Source organism: Thunnus maccoyii, chromosome 2 (genome assembly GCF_910596095.1).
Source record: "Thunnus maccoyii chromosome 2, fThuMac1.1, whole genome shotgun sequence".
NCBI classification, from domain to species: Eukaryota; Metazoa; Chordata; class Actinopteri; order Scombriformes; family Scombridae; genus Thunnus; species Thunnus maccoyii.
This window is the reverse complement of record NC_056534.1, coordinates 31,854,620-31,879,316: the sequence shown is the minus strand read 5'-3', so window position 1 is coordinate 31,879,316 and position 24,697 is coordinate 31,854,620. Positions and strand designations below refer to the sequence as shown.

Genomic DNA, 24,697 nt, shown 5'->3' with positions numbered 1-24,697 from the left:
TTTGTGCCTGAGTGTGTCTGGGACTCCTCTGGTGCTGGTGATGAGTGAGCATCAACTTTCTTCTTCTTCTCCCTTAACAGACTAAACTTTGTTAACACAAGGCATGATGTCTCAATGAATAACTTTTCACTACAGGGCTGTGGAGAGGTCCAGTGTCTCTCTCACAAAACCTACTGCTGATGAAGCCCTGCAGTGAGAAGGCAGAGGTTATTCAAAACCTTCTAAACTGTCAATCATGGAAAAGTCTAATGGGACCCGAAACTGAAACCGAGAAGGCTATTAGGTGGAGATTTTAACATCAGAAGCATTACTGCAAAGAGCAATCAGCTAACTCATCTTGTGTTGGACTCAAATCTGGACTTTCTCTGTCTAACTGAAACATGGTTGAAACAAAGAACTCCTGCGAGTGTGTTCACGGTGCACAGATACCGATGTTTCAAAAGAGACAGACCTGATGGAAGAGGAGTAGGGGTGCTTTTTATGTGAGAGACAACATCAAATGTGAACGTGTGGTTTACAATGTGGGTAACATGTTAGAATATGTTGGGATAAAAATAATGTTATCCCAACAAATTTTAACATTATAGGTGTCTATAGGCCCCCATCTGCAGATGACACTTTATATGATCAACTTACAGAAGTCTTGAAACAGTGCAATCTCAACAAAGAAATTTTACTTATGGGTGATTTTAATGTGAACTGGGAGGATAAATCTAAGAGGAAAAAACTAAAAATGAGAAATTCCAACTAGAACAACTAGTAAAAGGCCCAACTAGGATTGCAAAATGCTCCAGTACACAAATTGATCTGATATTTACTAACAAACCAGAAAGAATAACTAAAAGTTATAATTTAATCATGGCTTATCAGATCATAACCTAACGTATCACAGATTTGAGTCACTGATCAGATCATTTGGGGGGGGAAGGGAGGGTCTGAGGGGGGGCAAATAAAACTTTGCTTTCATTCTGTAAAGCACTTACAGCATGGAACTTTTGTTCACAACATTCAGGATGTCCAACATTTAACGTTAAATAAAATCTTAAAAGATATAAAATATTCAAGGCTCAATTGTTAAATTAAATTGCAATATGAGGCATGATACCTTCCTCCTTTAAACATGGTAGTGAATGAAATTTCATCAAAACTTGATGATAACTTACAAACATGAACACACGTCTTGTCCTGCAGCTCAGCTTGTTGAACAAGCCACCAAACAAACATTCATCGGGGAAAAGTGCACCACCAATGGCAGTTAGCAGTTAGATAGCTAATCAGCTATGATTAGCTGCTCAGCTGCAGCACATCAAACAGCAGGTAAACATACCTGCAGATGTCACTATGGACCCATTAGCCTCCTAACATCCTCCAGGTCGCCGACGAACCTCTTAAACTATGTGTAAGTGGCTTAGCATCACGCAGTTATGAGTAAAAGCAATTGGCACAATTTGGCCACTTGGAGACATTTTGGAGAGGTTTGTGGTGACACCAGTGACACCACAAACTAAAAACTCCCTAGTTCCCATAAGGTTAGGTCTAGAGGTCTGTAATTTTATACAGGTGTGCTTGACAAGATGTAGAAGGTATGTGGAGATTTACATAGTTCTGGCATAAAGCATGTCCTAGTTATTGTTATTCAAATGTGACTCATCATAGACAAGGACCAAAAACACTTTCTTGAGGCATATTTGAACTGATGTAGTTTTGGTTCTGTTTTAGCCACATGCTAAACAAGCACATTTCCAAAAATGAGAAGATGTTACCTTTCAAATTGAGCCTAATACATGCATTTTGGCGTCACAGTTCTTCTGTTATAAGCTTTTCCATTTGGGTACACCAAATAGGTGAAAATTCCCAAAAAATGGTGGATGTTAAGAGGCTATGTAGCCCAGGCTCTAAAATGACACCCTATAATATTAGAATTATCCCTTTAAAACAATTCATTTTATTTAGAAACAAACAAATAATTAATTTAGGTTGATTATATACATTAAGAAAATAATAATACGAAGAACTATTTAAAAAGTGTTGGTATAAAAATAACATTTGGAGTAAATATCATTCAAATAACTCATATAAATGACTACATCTGTTAAAAGTTGTTTAAAATCATGAAAGTATGTGCATAAAAGGAGAAACACAGCCAACATTGTATTTTCCAAGCAGCAGTGAAGGGCTCAGTATGACAAGATCCCCAAATAACAAATAAATGAACCCCACTAGTCCCAGGTGATCGGCTGCAGTTCCGCTTCCTGTTATAACTTCCTGTTTTAAAAAACAACCTATGCTGGCTACCTCGAGTGCTGATGGGACATAGAGAAAATAAAATCTTTTGTCATCCGTTGAGTAAGAACTAAAAATGATCTTCTGAATGAAGTAATATTAATTCTAGATGATGTTAAACAGCTGCTGACCGCCATACTGTTGCATTTAAGATTGTAAAGCAGCGTGAGAGGCCGGATGATTTTCGCGGGTCTGCCGAGGTGAAATGCTGTAAACCTCGTTCATACTTTGACTCAGCGGTGAGTGAAAACACTATAAAACCTGTTAAGATGACTGTAAGGCAGCTGATATTTATGTTAATTGGCGCTGATAGCCATTAAAAGGTGCTAATAGTGCTCTATCTGAGACTGTGTTTTGTGATGCTAATAGCGTGTTAACTTGAGCCTAGCCACTTAGCTGGCATGATTATTTGGTGTTACGTGCAATTTATGTTTATTTTATGTTTATAGTAATTAAAGAGGTTAATATTTAGTGCAATCTCTCACTGTTACCGGTGCAAGGAGAGACAATTAAGCACGTTAAGCCTTAATGCCTCACGTTACTATTAATGTTTACTGCATTTGATGCAATTTTGGCCAAATTAAAGGGGTACTCCACAGTATTTTATTTTATTTTTGTGAAATGTACTTTTGTCAGTTACTTGTGTAACCACATAATTTTGAGTATTTGTAGATGGTTATTAATGTGTAATTGAACATGATTATAAGAAGCACTTTGAATGTATTTATAGTTACACAACTACAAATGAACACTTGAAACTAAAGATATATTTTTGTTGTACAACTAAACCTTTTTGAGAACATGATTTGAACTAATTAATACAAAATATTATTATTAATTGGTAATAATTCATGGGAGATTAGAAAATGAACATGATTTGTGCAGACAGCATGAATGTAATGAGATATTTGGATCTCATCTGGCCTGTCTCTAGGTCAGGTTTTTGGTAATACCATAAAGAAAAAGGGGACGCAGCCAGTACTTCCTGCCGGACTCCTGCAAGGCTTCAGATCCCTGGACCCAGAGATTCCCAGTGTGAACTGGGTGGCGAGCCGAACCGAACCACTGGTATTGAACCTGAGATGCGTGCACGGTTCCTTGGTTTCTCCTTTCTCACGGACTGTGCGGTAGGACTAAAATAGACAGTGATACACTGACATTTGGTCGGAAAAAGGGCCCCAACGCAATAAGGACTAACTTTGGGAACAAAGGGTATCTTTTGTTTTATTTTGCCGGCTTTATTATTTTAGTTTGTTATTTTTCATACATTGTTCTTTCCAAAAAAAGCTGTTGTATTACATGTTGACTTTCAGCTTGAAATAACAAGTGGCCACAAACATACAAACCATTGTAGTCTGTGTCATTATTGATGTTCAAGATATTGGCTCTTAAAAGCTTAGTGTCTTCTGTTACTGGTCCAGTTATTACTATTGACTACTACTTACCTGTGCTCTGTTATTACATCGTAACAAGGGTTACAGCTACATGCTGGTTTGGTCGTTGTGCTTCAAAATTCCTGTTAGCGACATGCTGTCTGTCCATGACTTGTACTTACAGCAGTTTGTTTAGGTGGTCTCCAATAAGACATTAAATTTGACAGTTAATCCACAGTTCACATGCGTGCCTAACCTTGGGGGGGCGATCCGTACAGATCACGGATCAACTACGTTCTGTTACACCAGCACTAAAAATACATTTAGGACCACGGCAACTAAGACAATGATCCTTCCATGCATACCCAGAGCTAAGCGAGAAGAATTTATCAGTGAAGTCAATAGCTTGAACTGGGATGATGTACTGTCCTCTGATGATCTGGACTATGGCTGTGACACTTTTACTCACAGAATCAACACTGTGAGGGAAAGATTTAATATGAGGATACAGATAAAATCTAAAAATAAATACTATTTACCGTGGTTTAATGAAAATTTGTGGAAACTAATGAAATCTAGAGATGCTGCACTAAGGAATGCAATTAAAACTAGAAGAGACACTGACATGCTGATTTATGAAGGTTTAAGGAACAAAGTTATCCAAGAGCTAAGAGAAGCTAAATCTCGTTTTTATCTCAATGTTTTGAATGAGGCAAAAGACAACAGTACATCAATCTGGAAAAACATTGATAATCTCACAAGGAGAGACACAAAATTTTTAGATTTTAAACTCAAAGTACAGGAAAAGTTAATTGAAGACCATCTTGTTGTTGCTTCTGTCCTCTCTTTTCTTGAATTTGTATATGAGTTAGGGAAAAAAATGTACGAAAAGGAAACTTGATATTGCTCCTATAGATGCTACAGGCCAAGTTTTCGAGCTGGTAGAGTCTAATGAGTTACAAGTTAACAAAATCATCAGCTCCTTAAAAAGCTCCAAAAGTAGAGATGCTTTCCAATTTGACACAATGTTTGTTAAATCACACAAAGACATTTTAATTCCCCCTATTGCTCATTTAATTAACTTGTCTTTTAAACACAGCTTCTTTCCTGATGACTGGAAATGTGCCACTGTCACACCTATTTTTAAATCTCTGACACTGCCTTGAAGCCAGTAACTATAGACCAATAAGTATACTACCAGTACTCTAAAAGGTTGCTGAGAAAGTTGTCATTAAACAACTGACAACATTTCTTAATACAAGCAATTTTGGTCTACATTGCATGCAATTTGGCTTTAGAGCAAATCATTCCACTGAAACTTTGCACAAACCTTGCACTTAATTGGGCAAATTAAATCAAGACATAGAAGGAGTAGGTGGTGCGTAAAGCATTTGACACAGTCAATCATGACGTTTTAATATCGAAACTCTCTAAATTTAACTTCTCATCTAGAGCACTGACACGGATGTCTTCATATTTATCTAATACAATACAATGTGTTAAAGTTTAGAACGCACTGTCCAGTAACATGAAGTGCACAATGGGTGTTCCACAAAGGTCCGTGTTAGGTCCCTTATTATTTAGCCTATATATTAATGATCTCCCTCAGCAGTGTCATGATGTAGAACTACAAATGTGTGCAGATGACACCATTGTGTACACACATGCAAAAGCAGCTGCATTGGCTGCTGCTAAGCTAACATTTGCATTGGAAAGTCTAAATGAGTCTAAATGTAAACAAGACAAAAGGCATGTTTTTCTCTAAAACCATGGTACAACCTCCTAACGCTGATATTCTCATCAAAGGTGAAAAGATTGACATAGTCACTGATTTTAAATATCTTGGCGTGACACTGGATCCAAATTTGAACTTCGAGAAACATGTTAAAAAAAACAGTTAAAACCATAAAGTACAACTTAGCAAATTTTAGACATATTATAAACTGTCTCTCTTTGGATGCAGCCAAGATATTTATGCATGCAATGATTCTTTCCCATATGTCTTACTGCGTCACATGTTGGGGGCAAGCTGGAGAAACAACCATAAAACCTCTTGAGTCCTTATACAAACAAACTCTAAAAACTCTGGACAAAAAGCCAATGCATTTCCATCACTGTAGGTTACTGAGCTTTGAGAATTTTAGATTATTCTCAAATTTGTGCCTAGTATTCAAAATTTTAAATGGTTTGGCCCCTCCTCCACTATGTGACTTTCTGTACACTTGCTCAGTAAATTCTGTGAGATCCTCCAGAATATCCTCTATACAAGATTGTACCAAACCATTTCGTCACACTGCATTTGGACAGTCAGCTTTCTCTGTGAAAGCCACAACTCAGTGGAATGCCCTACCTGACGATCTAGTGAGCTGCAGTTCAATCAGTGCATTCAGAACCAGGTTGAAGAGTCTGCTGAAGGCTGCTCAGCTCTGTGGCCACTGAGTCTAGATTTGATCTCATGGTCTTCTCAAATAATCTTGCTTTTGGTTTGACATGCTTGCATTATTGATTTCTGATTGATATTGTGGGTGTATGTGATGTGCTATTGTGAATAGCTTTGTATTTTGAATAATGTGTTCTGTGTGTTTTCTGCTTTGTACTGTTTGTTGTTGTGCTGTTGTATGTTTTGATTGTGGGGGACTACAGATGTAAATTAGCTTTGAGTTAACTCTGGTGCAGTGCATCATTTATGTTAAAAACTGTACACTGTCCCGATAAATAAATACAATATAATACAAATCCACAAAACAAAAACTTGCACCTACGTAGCTTTAATGTCGACAGTGAAGGCTTCGCTGTCCACATAGAAGAAGGGGTCAAAGGATTCCGGAACCATCAGTTTAACCTCAAAACTCGGCAGCACTGAAAAATTGAAAACATTTTATTGGATGTGTAATCAGGTAAAGAGTAAGTTGTATAGGTTTTTAAATGACAGTCCAAGTAAAGAAGGACTCACCGTATTCTTTGACTTCAAACTCTGTAGAGAAGCTCTGTTGTGGATTGTTGTGGAACCTGGTAACCACTTTCCACAGTCCAGGACTACACACACACACACACACACACACACACACACACACACACACACACACAAGGACACAAGGACAAATACTTCAATAATCAAGCAAAAGACTAAAATATTCATAACATTAGAGTCCAGACTTCAGACTCAAGTTATTTATGAGCTGGTGCAACACACTTTTAGTGTCCTCCATTCACGTTGGCTGACAAACTACACAATAGTTAGAAAGGTACCTTCATTTTACCCCGGTTTAGACTGATTATCTAATATGATTAACTGTACTATGATTCATTTAAAATTAATATTCAGATTGAAATTGGCTGGATATGATAAATTACCATACAATTACAAAGGAATAGTTTTGGGAAACAAACATAATTGCCTTCTGATGGAGAGTTAGGCTACATGAGAATATTGATACTTTACCACTCTCATATCTGTACACTAAATATAAAGTTAAAGCCAGCAGCTGGTTAGCTTTGCTTAAAAGACTGGAAACAAGGGGAAACAACTAGCCTGGCTCAGTCCGCAGGTAACAAAATTCATCTGCTCACTAGCTCACTAATTAACATGTTATATCTCATGTGTCTAGTTCGTACAATTACCTATGTGTGAAAACAGTGATTTGCCAGGGGGTTGACCATTGGGCCAGAGCATTTCTTGGTTCCACCTACTAACTTCCTGGAGTCTGCGCTGGTTGCCTGGCAACTGATAACTTGTTACTTACAGACTTAATACTGTTTTATGGTAGGTTGCTCAACACTTCTGATAAGTGTTGGTTGACAGAAATTATGTATTTTGTCGCTCAATGCTTTCCTTTCATGTCATACACCTAGAGAATTTTGTTATGTCAAGGACATCGTCATATTTTGTTGCAAAATGTTATTGGGTAGTGGTGCTAACGTTGCCATGGAGATTGTAGTTTTCACTGAACTTCATTATTGATATTTTGGTTTGTAACTTAAGATAACTTGTAACGTCCTTGTTTAATTAGTTCTGGTCGGGATGATATACCAAGCTGGCTGGAGGACAGTGTCTGGTTACCATGGAGACAACTGAAACCTTTCGCCAAAGCATAAATTGAAAACATCACACAGCGTTTTAATTCATAGCGACTATTTAATTTCTGTTGAGTGACACTTATCCAAAGTGTCGAGCAACCTACCATAAATCAGCCTTGAACGCAAGCCAGGTTAGCTGTTTCACCCTGTTTCCAGTCCGAATTATTACATGTTAAAAATGTTAAATTCCCCACTAACACCAAACAACCACAACAGAATGTACAGTAATGCAATTAAAGTAAAATAAAATACACACCTGACAATTTCACCCAGTTTGTAATGTCCAGAGTGGATGCCTGATTTCAGAGAGAATGAATGAAGTGGCATAATGACGCCGTCAGGGGTCTAAAAATATGCAAAATTGAACAATCATTAAAAATGAGCCTTGTCAGTTTACACATTTATTGAAATCATTCTATATTTTCAACGTCCTTTGTTTCCTGTCCATAAGCCTGATCAGTCTTTAGACACTGTCTTAAACATTTCTTAATTTTTTTTTTGTCTACCTCTCAGGGAGAGGCTGCAACACAACCACTAGAGGGAGACATTTATTTTTATGGGTGGGACGTGTGTCAGAAGAGATGAAACAAAGGAATACAAAGGTCATTCAGGTGTTTAAGAAGCATACAGAGACAAAGTGGAAGGTAAAATGATCTCACCTACAGTTGAACAGTGACAGCTCATTACAATATTTCATTGAATTCTGTGCTAATCAAAGATAAAATACATTACCACAAACTCAATATCAATAGAGGGAGGAGATTGGGTTTCGCCATCTCTCTCTACTGGCTCCATATTGGGCGTCACTGCAAACATCCTGTAATGAACTGAGAGACAGAGAAGAGGTCATGGTGTATCTATTTTGAGTTTTCATTTTATTATTCCACTTATGTGAAAAGAAGAGTTCATTTTATTGTAGTTTATCATGCAGTCACTCTTGAAAAATGAGAGATGTGCTAGTCAAACTGTGATGCTCTCAGATATGATGAGGATTTTTAGGAAGGGAGTATGAGGGGGAGCGTTTGCTTTCTGGCAGGTGTTTGTATTCTCTATTTATTAAATATTTTTCATGTGTTTTTTTCTTTTTTCATTGTTTGTTAATGTGTATTTATCTCTTGCTTTAAAGACCTCCTTAAAAATGATAGTTCATCTTTAAAAGTCTATCCTTGATTTTTGATATCGATATTGTACATTATCAACACCAGTAAAGAATAAATGCTTTCAAAATGTCCTTTATGAACACTAAAGAAGTAGTTAATAATGCTAATTGTTCAATTTTGCAGCAGCTTAATACATTTTACCTTCTGACATAGATTGGGTGATATATTTTCTAGGGAGATACCTTAGCATACCAACAGATATTTTCACAAGGGTAGACGTTGTATTTCTCAGCAGTGAAGCGAACTCACCTGTGCTGTCAGGGGTGTAGAGGGTCTTGTCGGTCTGGATGAAGATGTAGCCAGACTGGAAGGAGACTAAGACGATTTTCTCCAGCAGAATTTCAGGGAATTGAGCTTGCAGGTACACATACTGCTTCATGTTAGGATCCTTACTGAAGCTCTCAACAGGGATCTGAAACCAGAGACATAAACATTATATGAGGAGCAGAATCGATATGTCATGAGCATTTATAGATGCTAAATCTATTGTTTATGGTCTTGATAGAAAAAAATATTTCTACAAATTAGGTGATGAATGCAGGCCAAATACAAAAAGTCAAGTATTGTGTAAGAGTAACATACAGTATACAGTACATTCAGTATTTATTTTACCGTAATTTGTCCGAAACTCTGGAAGCCATTTGTTTCATTAAGGGTCACAGATGTGTTTGTCAGTTTGCTTTTGGTTGGAAAGGTCATCACTTTGATTTTGACCCCGATGTCATCTCCGGTGCAATCTTGACACCCCACAAAGATGTTTTCTGCTGTTCCTACCCGCAACAAGTTGGGGGCAGCCATCACTTGTCTGCAGAGCAGTGGGGACAGAGAGAGAGACAGTATCACTGCACTGAATCACACTGCTGCTCAGGATGCACTGACTTACTGACAAACATGGTCTTTTTAATTGTAAGGCACTATAACCCCCACACACATGCTAATGACAATGAGGTTTGTCACTATTTAAACACAAGATTTACTGCTGTAACCCTGTGCCACATATTAATGCCTTAGTGTGGACATTTTCTTACAATATTTATTTCATTTAAAGGACTTTTACAGACCTAAAGAGGTATAAATGTCCAGTTCACAATGTTTTCACATTTTCCATTTCTTATTTCTGTCTTATGACCCCTCAGGTTTAATTTGGAACCACTGCTTTGCAGCCTGAGGATCATCTGATCTAGCATGGACATCACACACAATGAGTAATCTATTTATTATCTTAACTAAAATCTAGCACTGGATCAATAAAGCTGTTTGCTGTGTGTGGTGTAATGCGTTGACTTATGAAACTGTAAACTGGTCCACTGTTTTTTGTAAGACACAAGTGAAAATAGAACTGTGTTAAACCAATACTCATGCAATATGTCCTTCGTATCCATACACTTTTTAAATAAATTATAAATGTAGAGAACCACTGATCTTGTTGTTGTGCTCCTTACAGTTTCACCACAACAATTTGAATATCAGGAAGCTGAGTAAACAAACTGTATATTTTGTATTTTTATGTATTCTCTGTGTTAATCAAATCTCAGGAAGAGTGTATGAAGGTAAGCCAGGTCTACTTACAATGGAGCTCCATTAGCCAGAGAAGACAAGGAGGCAAAGGCCAGAGAGGCCAGCAGCCACAGTGGAGTTCTACACATCCTCCTACCCGATCCTGATCTGCTGTCAATGAAGACTAGCTGCAGCACTCTTCTTTTATCCCCCCACAACTCTTCCTGTCCTCACTACTGTCTCATCCGTCCCCTTCTCAAAGGTTTCTGTACACATGTGTAAACACAAACACACACATGATTTCCCAGCAACAGTTGAGAAACGGTTCAGTTCTGATAAACATTGAAGGGTAAATAGAAAAAATCAATGAGGGTTTACATGCTTGACTAACTTCTGAACACTGTTGAGTAAACAGTTCTTTGCAGAATTAAATAAAAACAGCAATTTCACATTTCTGATGTACATTTTCTGATATGATTCCCTTGTTTTTTTCTTGCTTGTAAAATTTAGTCACCTATGGTTATTCTCAACCTGCTGAATAAGTATATTTCCACATAAACATATTGAACATGCACAAACACACAGACAACTGTTGAGGTAAAAGTCTATCTGGCAGGGTTTTTTGAGTTGCAGCACCAAGGAATTTTCTCCAATGACAATCTGATTCAAAAAATTATGATCAATCATTTTAATGTTTATTTCTTTCTTGAATTATATGATAATATATTTTTTAAATAATTTAGATAATACTATCACTCAGTGGACTTAATGATTTGCATGTTGTATATACAAATATGTCAACCATCAGAGATTTTGCCTGTTTATACAAAGGCATCTACCCCTTTAATTTGGTTGGTTGTATAAAGTCAATGAGGGCAATGTGGTAAATTAATGAGCGGGACTGCTTCATGTAAATTCTGGGTTTTTCTTTCATGTTGACTTGTCAGGTATTTAATTTGCTGGATTTGCCAAAAACAGATATATCTCTCAGGTATTTTATCCATGAATTTCATATATTACAACTCTTTCATCTCTATTGATTGCAACAAAACATATTTTGTCAGAAAATTGGACTTGAGACATTTTTTTTTTATTAACATGTCTTTTTTGAAGAACACATATGAACACATAGTACATACGTACATAGGAGCAAAAAGTGCCAACTAGACCCCTCCATCCACTATATATATATCAACCCATATTAATTCTTTAAATGTAATTCTCTCCACAGTATATAATGTAAATTGTAAACTAGGTCAATCCATTCATTCTGGTTTGGATTTATGGATCTTATGTCCTTAAGCCATTTTCTGGTCAAAGCATTTTTGCATGCCACTAACAGCACTCTCAACAAGTGTTTATCTCACTTTGCACGGGAAAACTCTTCTAGATCACCATGATACATTATTTTAAAATCAAAATTAACTTTCATCTTAAAAACTGCCTCCAGAACGTTGTGAACAGTTCCAGAAAATGTGAAGGTGACTTGCCACAGCGCCTCTGCAGGACCTCCAGCACACAGTCTGATTAGTGTAGTTAGTATTTTGAGCTGGAGTACAGAAGACTCAAATCAAAATTTCATTAACATGACTTATCTTAAAGGATTTGTTTGATATTTGGGAAATACAAGATTCCACTTTCTTGCAGAGAGTAAGATGAGAAGATCAATAACAGTGTTATGCCTGTACCCTAAATATTGCAGCCACAAGACAGTTAGCTTAGCTTAGCATAAAGACTGGGTAACCTAGCTCTGTCTGCCAACATTACAGTGATGTCAAGACTCCAGGAAGTGACTGTGCACGGCCAAGAAACATATACACATTCAACCCCCCATAAAACCATGTGGGGTTTTTGCATTTTGGTTTTTGTTGGGATCAAACAAACCAGATGTAACATTTATCAGTGAACTTCAGAGGTTCTAATAGACAGATCTGGTTACCTCTGGACAGAACCAGCTGTTTTCCCATTTCCTGTCTTTATGTTAAGCTAAGTGAAGTGGTATTGATCTTTTCATCTGAATCTCAACAAGAAAGAGCTCACAGTATTGTTGTAAACATTACTATACATTTGTCATTGTTTTTTAATTCAGTATTTAACTTTTACTTCAGTTCATTGTTCCTCAAGAAATCATATAGAGTGCCTATTTTGTGGACTATCCATAAGAAAATGAAAGTGGCAAAGTTCAGGACAGTCGTCTGGCTTATGCATTTTGTTTTGCACTTTAAAGGGGTGATTTCCAGTTAAATGGACTGTATTTGATCTCTGATACATTTGCTTTAAACTATTACATCTAACAGTACATTAATACTCTTTCTATCACTGACATGAAGAATCTACTAAAAAAAGAGACTCCTCTGTTTAACTCACAGATAAAAATGGACATTAAGTCTCTGCTCTTTACTCTTTGTTGTGACTTTCTTTTTCACTTCTGATAAGACTTGAGTCAGCATAGAGCGGTCATAGTATGTCTTTGTCTGATAAGTAATAATAAAAGTAGGCCAGGCCAGAAAGCAGACTGTCCTCAGCTGACACACAGCACAAGGCCTTTTCTCTCTAATTATTAAACCTAAGTCACTGTGATCTCAGAGTGACTGATATTTGTGTTTGTCAAGGCAAACAGTAGCAATCCACATACTCTCTGTAGTGAGCTCTGTGGCTTAGTGTTAATACAAAAGTCACAAAAATATATAGAACATATATATAATAGAAAATAAAATATTTGAATCTGAACTAATAGATGCAGTGCAGTTTTGTGTGTGTGTGTGTGTGTGTGTGTGTGTGTGTGTGTGTGTGTGAGAGAGAGAGAGAGAGAGAGAGAGAGTTAGACCAAACCAAATTATGATGAAAGAAAAAATACAGAGATTAACTAACAAAATGGAAACATATGTAGCTCTAAACAGACAGTACACTGTGGCAATTTACCTGACCACAGTGTCTGATACAAAACTGAGGAGAACACTGACTAAGTACAGACTGAGTGAGCACAACCCGGCAGTGGACGTAGGCTGGCACAGACAGACCTGGCTGCCCAGAGAGGAGAGGTTCTGTGTTCTGAAAAGGATTTTTTCATGAAGACGCGAATAACTTCTCTGCCTCATTCTTCTTCAGCTAAGTCGACTCCACTGTTTTCTCCACCATGCTGCCAAGGATCAGCTTACTGTGAGACCTGCCGACAGAGCGTGAGGACAGCATCTGAGCCGAGGAACCGAGCCGGTCCCAAAGACGGACTGAAACACACCCTCATCTACTTGCTTCCTTAAGCAACACAAGTAAGAGGCTTAAGTCTGGGCAGAGACAGGTTATGAAAGTGTGTTCATTTCAGCTTCAGTTATTATTGTTTGTTGTGAATTGATGGACTACAGAGTTTGTGTGCTATACTTCGAGGACTATTTGAAGTTTGCTGCCTGTTTAGTTGTGCTCACCACGCTAGAGTGTCCCACTTGGAACTGCTGTGTTTGTGCCACCATGAGTAAGAAAATAAGTTGTTTGACGATCGAAAATCAGACAATGTGCAGTACAGACTGTCGTCCGTATGCACGCTCTCTGTGGATAATCAACCGCCCTCCCCCCACACCACCAGTTTCTGGGTTGCACCATCAGTCAGATTAATAACCCTGCTCTGGGTGTTGCCACTGCTGCAGGAAAAGACAGAGAGGACCTCCTGGGAGCTCCCATAATGCCAGACAGTCTCTTCAGATCCCTCTCCTCTGTCACTCAGTGCTTCAAGAGGCTTGAAGAAGAGAAGGCACAGTTGAGCCGTCATCTGCCGCTTGCCCCTTCTTTGAATGAGAGAGGAGACGAGGTGCGACATCGCAACGCAACGGCAAGGAGGAGAGCGTGCAGGCAAGCTAGAGCACCAGCAGCTGTTGCTGCTTCAGCCACCTCCGACACCACCTCAATCAGCGTGGGCCACATTCAACAGCCCCCCCCGCCTCCGGATGTGCCGGCAGAGTTCACCAACCCCTTCCATCCCTGTTCAAGTTCATCTTAGGCAGTAGGCTCTGTGTGGACACCCACGTACCTGCAATTTGTTGTGTCTGCACGGACCTAATGCTGATGGTGATCTACTGCACATGAATGGAGTGTGTGCTACAGGCAGACCCCAGAAGGTAGTATAAATAGAACAACTATCCATCCATGGTGTCTGCAGCTGTCCATGAAGCTTAATACAGTAAGCACTTGCTCTGCCAGCACCCCTGCCTCTCTTCTCTCTGTCAGAGAAGCAGACACCGGGAGGCTTTGTTCAGCTGCAAATGGTGTGAGCCGAAAAAAGCCTAGTGCTGAGCGCATTCATGAGCGCTATGTTAGGTGCAATGTGGTGAGAAAAACATATCCCACCCGACATAGCAACACTCGAAACTGAGTTTGTGTTTCGCTGTGCTGGCCGGTATCGTTACTTTTCAGACTGACACAGTGCGTCTCCCTGGGAAACTGACATGTTTAGCTGGGTTATAACCATTCACAGGAATAACGCTGCGCACCCGCACACTGACCAAAGTGAGATGACTTCATGTGTCAGCTCTGTCTCCTGCTGTTCACACCGCCCTGCTCAGGACCAGGGTACACAGCGCTTCACTCTGGGTTACGTTAGCATGGCCGATGGCGTTACTTCCTCATTAGAAAGTAACGCCGCGGGCCTGCTCATGCACCATGGAGAGGAGACACCCAGCTTTCTCTGCTCCTCTCCAGTTATTTCTGTGAGAAATGTGGAGAGGGACTGGATGCACCAACACAAAACACGGAAGCTGTGTCAGGACAGCCGATGGTGATGCGTTCATGGACTGCTCCATCAGCTCAGCCCCTTTGCTGCTGGCCCCCCTTGGGCCAATCTTCCATTTATGGAAGGTTTGGCGGCGGAGAGGGCCAAAGCAGAGTATCACAGTTCCTGCCTGCCGCCCCCCAACCGACCACCTGTCCTCTGATGCAGTTTTATGAGGAATGGCATCACAGCAGCGTGTTGTCGGAGTGGACGGACAAAACACTGAGACTGGGTTATTCTCTCCAGTTCTGCCATGTTCCTCCTCCATTCTCGGGCATCAAGGAGATAAATCTATCCTCCCAAGAGGAAATAGATTTTCTCTTCAAAGAGATCCTGGACCTATTATTGAAACAGGCTGTCTCAGTCGTTCCCACTCACGACAGACAGAAGGGGTTTTACTCTGCGTACTTCCTGGTTCCCAAGAAGACAGGAGGTGACTGGTTCACTACCATTGACCTGAAAGATGCGTATCACGTCGAGGTGGTGCCAAAACACAGGAAGTTCCTGTTTGTTGCCTTCCAAGGGATAGCCTACGAGTACAACAGGCTATCATTTGGCTACTCCCTGGCTCCCTGCACGTTCAGCAAGTGTGTGGACGCGGCACTGCAACCACTGTGTGACTGTGGCATGAGGGTCCCTTTCTACTTGGATGACCTCTTTGTCATGGCCCAAACTCAGTTAGGCTTTGCCATCAAATGAAAGAAGAGTGCCCCCCAGCCATGCCAGCAGGTGGAATATCTGGGGGTTGTGCTCGATTCAGCCAGGCTGTGGGCTGTTCTGTCGGAGCCCAGACAGATGGCCCTGTAGCCGGCAGTCCTAAGACTGCAGCAGGGACTGGCAGTGACAGCTTTGACTGTCATGCAGGCATTGGGGCACATGGCAGTGGGCCATCCAGTCGTTGCACATGCGCCGCCTGCAACGGTGGTCCGCCAGCCTGCATTTGGATCCACAGAGGCACAAGCATTGTGAGCGGGTGCTGCACCCTGGGTTGGTGCAGCAGATTTGGAACGGTTTGGGAGAGTGTAAGTGGACCTGTTTGCCAGTCGAAACAACACCCACTGCCTGCTCTGGTCCTCCCTGACGTCACACGACAATCCACCCTTGGGGATGGACGCATTTGGACATGTGTCATGGCCAAGGAGGCTGCTTTATGCCTTTCCCCCTCTGGAGAGAGTGGGACAAGAGCGGTTGTCAGTCATTCTGATAGCCCTGGACCGCCATTTGGCGCAGTGGTATGCAGATATGACTCAGATGTTGGCAGCCCAGCCCTGGTCCATTACCCATTGCTTGCTACAAGGCAAAATGGTTGGTATTAAACTCCTCCTTTGTTCCTAAGAACATAAGGGGCTTGTTTAGGTCGAGAGCTATTCAGATAGAGGTGTTTTGTCCTCTGCTCCATGGGGATGCTAGGAAGGCAAAACTACACCTTTTGTGCCTGGTACATGTGTTGGTATGTTATGTTGAACACATGGCCCCCTTTCAGCGTACTGAACAGCTATTTGTGTACAAGCTAGTTGGCATTGTGAGTGCATCTCCCAAGCCTACAGGCAGGCAGGTAAGGAGCCCCCAATGTGGTCCGAGCACATTCCATGCATGGCGCAGCAGCATTTACAGTCTTGTTTGGTGGAGTGAGTGTCAAGGACATCTGTCAAGGGCGTCCTGGTCTACGCCTTGTCCATTCATAAGGTTCCATCTCTTGGACATGATGGGCTCCTTTTCAAGGTCCATGCTCACAGGTGCCACTCAAGACTTGTGAAAAGAGTGGTGTATGTGTGTCAGCTGTGATTCACCTGACCCCCCCGGGTAATTATACACCAGCATTCTCCCATGATCCAAGATGACTCGGGAGATGGGGTGTGCAGGGTGTTTGGTATATGACCCCAGAGAGGTTAGGCCATTTTTTTCACCCAGCTCTGGTCTATGTTAACTGGACTGGTTTTGGCCCCCTACTGCCCCGCTACGTGGCTGGGATTATAAAGTAGTAGGTGGGTTGCAGCGACTAACCTGTGGCAGTGAGGCAGTCTGATGAATGAAACAAGTCGTCTTGGTTCCTGTCTCTTTAAGACACTCATTCCCACACTGTCTCAAAATGTGAGAATCCCCCTTAACTGCAGTATGATTGCAGTAACAACCAGTTTTGGGAAACCCCTCCTAAGGGACCCCATCTCATTGGTGTTTCTAAGACCAGCGTTGCATCCAGGTAACTACTGTTTGCATTGACTAATGTTACTCAAATTAAAGCTGCAAGCAGCTTTAATTTACCCTTTGGACTCAGGCCCTATTGTATTTCGTGTGTTTGTTTGTTTGTTTCTTTATTATTACGGGACATCAGACCTAAATTTGACCCCCTAAACATGCTCAAAAACTCACTAAATTTGGCACACACATCAGGTCTAGTGAAAAATTTGATAAAATGTAAAAATTAACCCCCAGAGTGCCAAAATGTGCTCTCTAGCGCCACCTATGTAACTAAAATTGCCACTACGGCCCGTAGGAATGTCGTAGAGAGATCAAACCAAAACCGACTTATTCGTCTCATCAAGACCTACAAATCATATGCTGACACCCCTGACCTAAATCCAACAGGAAGTCCGCAATATGAGACTTTGCCTCAATTTTGGCCCCCGAACAAACGCTATCTCCTCCGAGAGTGTTAATGATATCGACTTCAAACTTTGATGATGACTTATGACACTATGCTGAAAAAAAGATTTTAAAAACTTTGTAATAACTTGAACGGTTTGGATTTTATAAGCCCCGAAAGTTGCAGTGCCACATCACCCTGGAGCACAGTGGAGGGTGGTCCATAGAGGCAGAGGAGGTTGATCCTCTATTTTTTGAGAGGCAAGAGGGAGCTCAAAATATAAAAAAGAATATTTGGTTGAAATAAACCATTATCAAATCTCAGTATTATTTACAACATATTTTTTCTCTCTTCTTTGGAAGAGACACGTAAAATGATGCTCCAAGGGAGGATGGCCTCCCTAACCAATCAACAACCAGAATGCAATATTGACATCGAGTTGGTCCAATGATAGTTTCCAGAATTCATCTTTAATTCTCTCTACTGTAAGGCAGAGTAGCAGCAGTAGATAGCTCCTTGCATTAGCCAATGCAGCAGCTGGCTTGTTGTAGCAGCCTGAAGGACTCTTTATACATCCATGGAAGGACTGTTAAGGACTGTTGTTAAGCTAATGGGAGAAATTATCTGGACTGTGCAGCGCAGCAGTAGGACAGCACCAGGGAGCGGCTGGAGGGAGAAGCAACCGGAGAAACAACCAGGAGAGCAAGCTTGTTTGTCATTGTTGCTAATGATATCAGACTGGTTAAGCAGCAGCCATAAAATTCTGTTAACTAACAAACAAGATGACCAACAGCCACAAATGGATGTTATGACATGAATACTTCATCTCCATGATAGAAAGAAGAAGACATCAGATAACGTGAGTCAGATACAGCTTCTCTCTCTCTGTCTCTTTGGTCGCTAATTTCATCTCTGATGTTAAATGTCTCTCTGTGTGGCTGTTGTGTGAATTTATCTCCTTAACAAGAATGCAGCAGAGATATACATATAATGCGTTGTGGGTAGTTTGCTTGTTGAAGTTACAGTGAGATGTCTGGACTCACTCATTCATATGGAATTGATCCCATTTTTAATTGAGTGGTTGTTCAGTCACCTGTTGACGTTGTATGATTAGTGTGCAGGAGGTCTGGCTGCTTGCTTCTGACAGTTTCTTTACTTCGTTTTTAAGCTGAGCCGTATATTGAGTAATAAGCTTAAAATAGAATAACAAGTGTTAATTAAAGCTGCAAGTAGCGTTGAACGGGCCCTCGCGCCTCCACGCACATCAGGCCACGACGCAATTGAAGGTCTTCTGTCACAGGTATGTAGATGTAGATGTCCCGGGCTGTTTTCAGACAATTCAAAAAGGAGATAAACATCACTTCCTTTGTCCACTGTTTTGCCCGCTGTTGAGGCTGCTTTGCTGAAATTTCGTAGGGGGCGCTATTCAGCCAGTTTGCATCACTGATGGAATATTATCATGTAGACGTGTTCAGGCCGGGACTCTTATCAAACATGGAAAGTTTGGTGCAGACTAGAGCATTTACAATAAAGTTATAGCAACTTCCTCTGTCATGGCGAAGCATCAAGTCTCAATGGAGCGAGGATGAGAATTTTCTGCAGGGTGAGACATATCTGTCTTGCTCACATCTGTGTCATCAAAATTATGCAAGTTTTGGGCCCATTCACTTGAATTTCAATTAGTAAACAGAAAACTCTTGATGAGTTTGTGTGTAAAACAAATTCATTTCCTAATTTTCATCAAGTTTATTTTTAGAAAAGTAAAGACTTTTAACCCACATGACCTGGTCAAAGTTTGATTGAAATGTGTATTGTCAGGTGTGTAGAGACAATAAGTAACTGCAGCTGGACACAGAAAAATACTATATTATATATATACTACTATATATTTGAATGGAGAGTGTGAGCGAACCACTAGGTGCTTGGGCCCTAATAAAGGAAAAACTGCAGTACAGAGCTACAAATTTTAGTTTTGATTTTATTTTTCTGCATCACTAAACTGTCACTCTCACTCAATGAGCTCCATTCAACCCCCACACCCATCCTCCCCCTCCTATTCTCTCTCTCTCCCTCTCCCTCTCAAATCTTACATTAAAAATCCCATTTTTTGTAGGAAATTTCGTCGCGAATCCATTGATACAGGTTTCAAAGTGGTCAGACTTATAGTATAGACATCAGAACCATTTGTTTGACACAAAGTCCATGCCTAGAGATTGCCTCCCCATTGGTTAACATTGTAAGGTGTGATGTGGCTTATAATTCAGGGCTTATAATATCTGTAACTGTTCGAGTTATTACAAAGTTTTTAACAATTTTTGCTCAACACAGTGTCATAAGTCATGTATTGAAGTTTGAAGCCGATACCATAAACGCCCTAGGAGGAGATAGCATTTCTTGGAGGTCCAAAATTGGCACAAAGTTGTACTTTGATGGGCATATTGCGGACTTCCTGTTGGATTTAGGTCAGGGGTGTCAGCATATGATTTGTAGGTCTTGATGAGATGAATAATTGAGTTCTGGTTGGATCTCTCTATGACATTCCTACGGGCCGTGGCAGCCATATTAGATACATAGGTGGCACTATAGAGCACATTTTGGCACTTTGGGGAATAATTTTTACATTTTATCAAATTTGGTGAGTTTTTGAACATGTTTAGGGGGTCAAATTTAGGGTTGAAGTGGCGTATTAATAAAGAAAGAATAAGAAAGAAACAAACACACGAAATACAATAGGGTCTTCGCCCTTTGGGCTTAGGCCCTAATAAGAAAGCAACAAACACACGAAATACAATAGGGTCTTTGCCCTTTGGGCTCAGGCCCTAATTAGAAAGAAACAAACACACGAAATACGTTTCTTGCTGTAAGTGTGTTACAGAATAAATGGAAAACAAAGTTTTATTTGTTTGACTCAAATCCATGATACGATCCGAACCACGAGTTTTGTGATCTGTTGCACCCCTGGTGTCAACAGCACATTTTGGCACTTTGGGGGATAATTTTTACATTTTATCAAATTTTTCACCAGACCTGATGTGCGTGCCAAATTTGGTGAGTTTATGAACATGTTTAGGGGGTCAAATTTAGGGTTGAAGTGGAGTTTTGTGATCTGTTGCACCCCTAGTGTTAACATGTCAGCTTTGTACACTATACTTTGTATGTCGTGCACATAGTTAAGAGTGTGTAAGTCATGTATTTGATACATGCATTAATACTTTCTGATGTGAACCAACACTTTTAGATCTGTGAATGTTTTTAGTGTTCAGTCTCTCTAGTATTCAGCACTGATCTGTTCCTGTATCACATTATAAGCTTTGTGGTAAACATAGGAAACACGTGTAAATCATGTGATATCTTGTCTGTTTTTGATGAGAACGTAAATCTGTTGTCACAATAGAACAATACTATAAATTTGAATTTCAATTTGTTGGTAAAATCACACATCTGAACCACTCCACGGCTAAAATGAGTTCTTCTTTGTGTAGAAACAATATGTATATGCTAAATGTCTTTAAAGAAGCAGCCATTACACCACTCAGGGGTTTTTGTTTTTAAAAGCAAATTGTTTTATGGGCATATAAAATTGCCCCCCACCCCTCGGATTTCATCAGGTGGGACAATGATATAGTTTGATGCAGTTTGTTGTAAGATTCCATGTTGGTTTTCCTCCTGTCCTCCCCAATTTTTTGAGTCACCAGTCGCCACTGGTGTGGGGGTTGAATGGAGCTCATTTTTGTAGGATACAGCAGAAAGGCCTATATACATATATTATGAAAATAATCATAAGGCTATAGAAATACTGAATTAAATGTTTTGTTTTTAAACAGAGGAGTGACTGTGTACCAATAAAACCCAAATATAGAGTGGGTACATAGTATAAATCTAGGACTACCAGCCAGAAGACAGACTGCAATTCGCATGTAAGTTTATATGTACCTTATTATTGACTTAATAATAACTTTCTAGCACTGCATAGTAGACACAGAGAACGATTGTTATCTCCCACATTTAATGTCAAATATTCAGGAAAATGCATATCCGTGTACAATACCCTCTAGTAAATGCTGCATCATATTGCTTGCCATTAACAGCACTTCAACTGTGGCACACCCCGACGTGCGCGAAGGTGTGAGGGCCCGATCATCGCGGCTTGCAGCTTTATTATTATTATTATTATTATTATTGTTATTATTATTATTATTATTATTATTTGAAGGGTTTCCTACCTTTTGATAAAACGCCTCATCAGCTCTTTGAATGATTTTTTATAGATCCATAACCACAAATCCTTGCACAGGTTTAGTGACAGGCCAGAGCATTATTATTATATTAAAGCTCAGGAACCTGAAGATGGTAAAACACATTGTTGCTTTGTCCAAAAATCACATTCACACTAACTCTGTAATAATACATGTTACTTATCCAGTCACTTCATGCTTTTGACTCCATTCAAATTGAGAGCATTTGACTACTTAATAGCCTTAACTTTTGTAAATGAGCTCAGAAAAAGGTCCTATTATTTGTGATTGTTAATGTTAACCCACTTGACTATAAAGGTTCTGCAAAATAGGAGACTAACCATTAACAGTTATGTGTATGCATGTAGCCTATTAATTTATGTTTTAGCCTATTATTGGTGGAATATTAATGCATAAAAAAATTCTATGCATTGTGTGTGCACATTAACAACACATTGTGGCCACCTCTAGACATCCCTTTCGCACCCCTGGGCCACCCCAGTTAAAAATTCCTAGAACCACCCCTGCTGCTGAAAAGACTACATAAACGAACAATAGTTTCTCCTTCTTTACTCAGAGTGTAAACTTCTCAAATACATCCATACATGTTAGAGGACAAAGCCAATCCAAAAATAGTATGACACAGTATTTACTGCATCATTTCCTGCTTTTTCTCTATTTCTATAATTAACCTGTAATAAACCTCTCGATACTGCCTGAGGAAGAGCGCCAAGCTTGAAACACGTTGCAATCTAGAGTATCTGCTGATCCATGACAGTAATCATTACTTTTCTATATTTATATAAGACACAGACGATGGAAATAAGATTAAATTTTAATCAACATAGTATAACATTCAACTTTTACATCACTTATATCTCGTAGCAGTTGAAGTTTTACACAAAACAACAGCTAATTTTAAAAGAACATTTTATTTCCTTGAGTTTCACTTCTGCTGACATCCAAAGACTTCGTACTGATTGACCATCTCCTCCATGCCCACACAGGCTGCTCTGTGTTCCATAGTTTGACACTCTGCATTCGTAGGCCAGTACTCAATCCAGGTTCTCTCACCGAGCACATACTGATACCTGAGGAGAGCAAAGTAAAAATCATATTGTATGTTCATGTGGTCAGCTACCTGTAGTGCTCTAGATTTAACTTTTTGGATTGAAATATAAACAGATGAAAAAGCACGACTCCTTCCTCTCCATAAAAAGCTAATTTAGCAACAAACTAAGCTGCACATGACAGGCAAACCTGATTTTGTGTATGTTTTGGTAATAGAAAGCGGTGAAACAGTTTAATAGAGACCAAACTTACGATTGCCTCTCATCATCTCTGTGAATATCTTTGGATGTGCCCATGATAAGGAAGGTTTTGCCAATCCCCAGATCTAAAGCCTCTCTGCAATGTGGATAACTGAGGAACGTGCGCAGGGAACCCTCAGGACCCACATCATAACTTCCTGTAATTACAATGCAGGAGAAGAGACAGAAAATGATTAAAGGATTAAATGCATAACTAAAGGTGCAGTATGAAACATAACTATTGTATTCTCACATCTTCCAAGTGGAACTATACTTAAAGCAACAGTTTGACATTTTTGGAAAATGTGCTCATTCGCTTCCTGGTGACTCAGATAAGAAGAATGATAACACAATTATATACAGTAAGTACAGTGAATATGAAGCTACAGCAGCAGCCAGCCAAGTAAGCTTGGTTAGCCTGGCTGTGTCCAAAATCTGCCTACTAGCACCTCTAAATTTCTAATTAACGCATGTCTCATTTGTTTAATCTGTTCCAAAATTTAAGTGTGAAAGCAATGATTCATCATTTTATGAGGGGGTTGTGTACCAGACTATTTCTTGACCAAGACCAGTAACTTCCTGCAGTCTCCACTAGTTACCTGCCAATGCAAGCTAAACTGTCCAGCTGCTGGCTGTAGCTTTCTGAGAGTTGTATCAATCATCTAATCTCACTCTTGGCAAGAAAGTAATTTCCTAAATATTCCCCAAAATGTCAAACTAAAATATCTAAGGTAGTGGCAAAAAATGTCACCTATTTTCAGGCACTTTTGTTTCGTTTTGAAGGTTCAAAGCAGATAAATACCCACCTTCCTTGATGACTTCCAGTATCCGCATTGTATAAATGTCGGTGGACAAAATGTCCTCAAAGTTTTCCACTCTCACTTTGTAAACTGAGGACAGACAAGATGCAGATGTTAGCTCACATACTTACTTCCTTGATCTCTCATTAACACAAATGCAGTCCATTTACATTTTCTTACCAAAATCAATTGTGCCGGTCGGTGTAGTCTCACATAACTTAGCTGTGCGCTGATTGTTGTTGATTTTACCCTTCTTCTGCATACTGCAGTTCTCTGGAAACAGACAATGGGCACAAAACAAATACACAACTTAGGACCTGATTAAATAAGCACATGTGCATATGTGTGGATAAGTTGATGGGTGAGTGCAGCTTTAATCAAAGTCACAACTTAATTTTGTAAGCTCTGAGTACTGCTCTGATCCTATAGGATCCAGCAGGTGCTTGCTGATAACTACAGTACTGTGCAAAGGTTTCAAGCACTTTACATGTTAAGATTCTTATCCACACATATTTCCATCTGGAAGGCAAATGAACAGTCCCAAATTCAACCTGCAGCATGACAATGACTCCAAACATACAGCCAGAGTCACAAAGAGCTATCCTCAGTGAAAAGAGTC

The 24,697-nt window shown here is 39.8% G+C and overlaps 2 protein-coding genes and 1 long non-coding RNA gene across 3 annotated transcripts in view; 1 reads left to right on the top strand and 2 right to left on the bottom strand.

Annotated features, from left to right (window-relative positions):
- The window catches only part of LOC121888635 (complement C3-like), a 35,848-nt gene extending 24,747 nt beyond the window's left edge, over positions 1-11,101 (bottom strand). The window contains exons 1-7 of the mRNA XM_042400256.1: positions 10,905-11,101; positions 9,506-9,698; positions 9,143-9,305; positions 8,466-8,560; positions 7,990-8,078; positions 6,610-6,692; positions 6,419-6,515 (exon numbers count right to left, since the gene is read on the bottom strand). Of these exons, the coding sequence (XP_042256190.1) occupies positions 6,419-6,515; positions 6,610-6,692; positions 7,990-8,078; positions 8,466-8,560; positions 9,143-9,305; positions 9,506-9,698; positions 10,905-11,077 (893 nt within the window). The 5' untranslated portion in view covers positions 11,078-11,101. The remainder of the gene's footprint in view (positions 1-6,418; positions 6,516-6,609; positions 6,693-7,989; positions 8,079-8,465; positions 8,561-9,142; positions 9,306-9,505; positions 9,699-10,904) is intronic.
- A 3,322-nt stretch (positions 11,102-14,423) lies between these two features.
- Positions 14,424-24,697, top strand: part of LOC121888757 — a 13,232-nt gene continuing 2,958 nt past the window's right edge. The window contains exon 1 of the long non-coding RNA XR_006093300.1: positions 14,424-14,499. This is a non-coding gene — a long non-coding RNA (uncharacterized LOC121888757). The remainder of the gene's footprint in view (positions 14,500-24,697) is intronic.
- Positions 22,853-24,697, bottom strand: part of LOC121888651 (complement C3-like) — a 26,156-nt gene continuing 24,311 nt past the window's right edge. Inside the window, exons 40-43 of the mRNA XM_042400257.1 lie at positions 24,259-24,351; positions 24,085-24,168; positions 23,292-23,436; positions 22,853-23,059 (exon numbers count right to left, since the gene is read on the bottom strand). Coding sequence (XP_042256191.1) covers positions 22,915-23,059; positions 23,292-23,436; positions 24,085-24,168; positions 24,259-24,351 — 467 coding nt within the window. The 3' untranslated portion in view covers positions 22,853-22,914. The remainder of the gene's footprint in view (positions 23,060-23,291; positions 23,437-24,084; positions 24,169-24,258; positions 24,352-24,697) is intronic.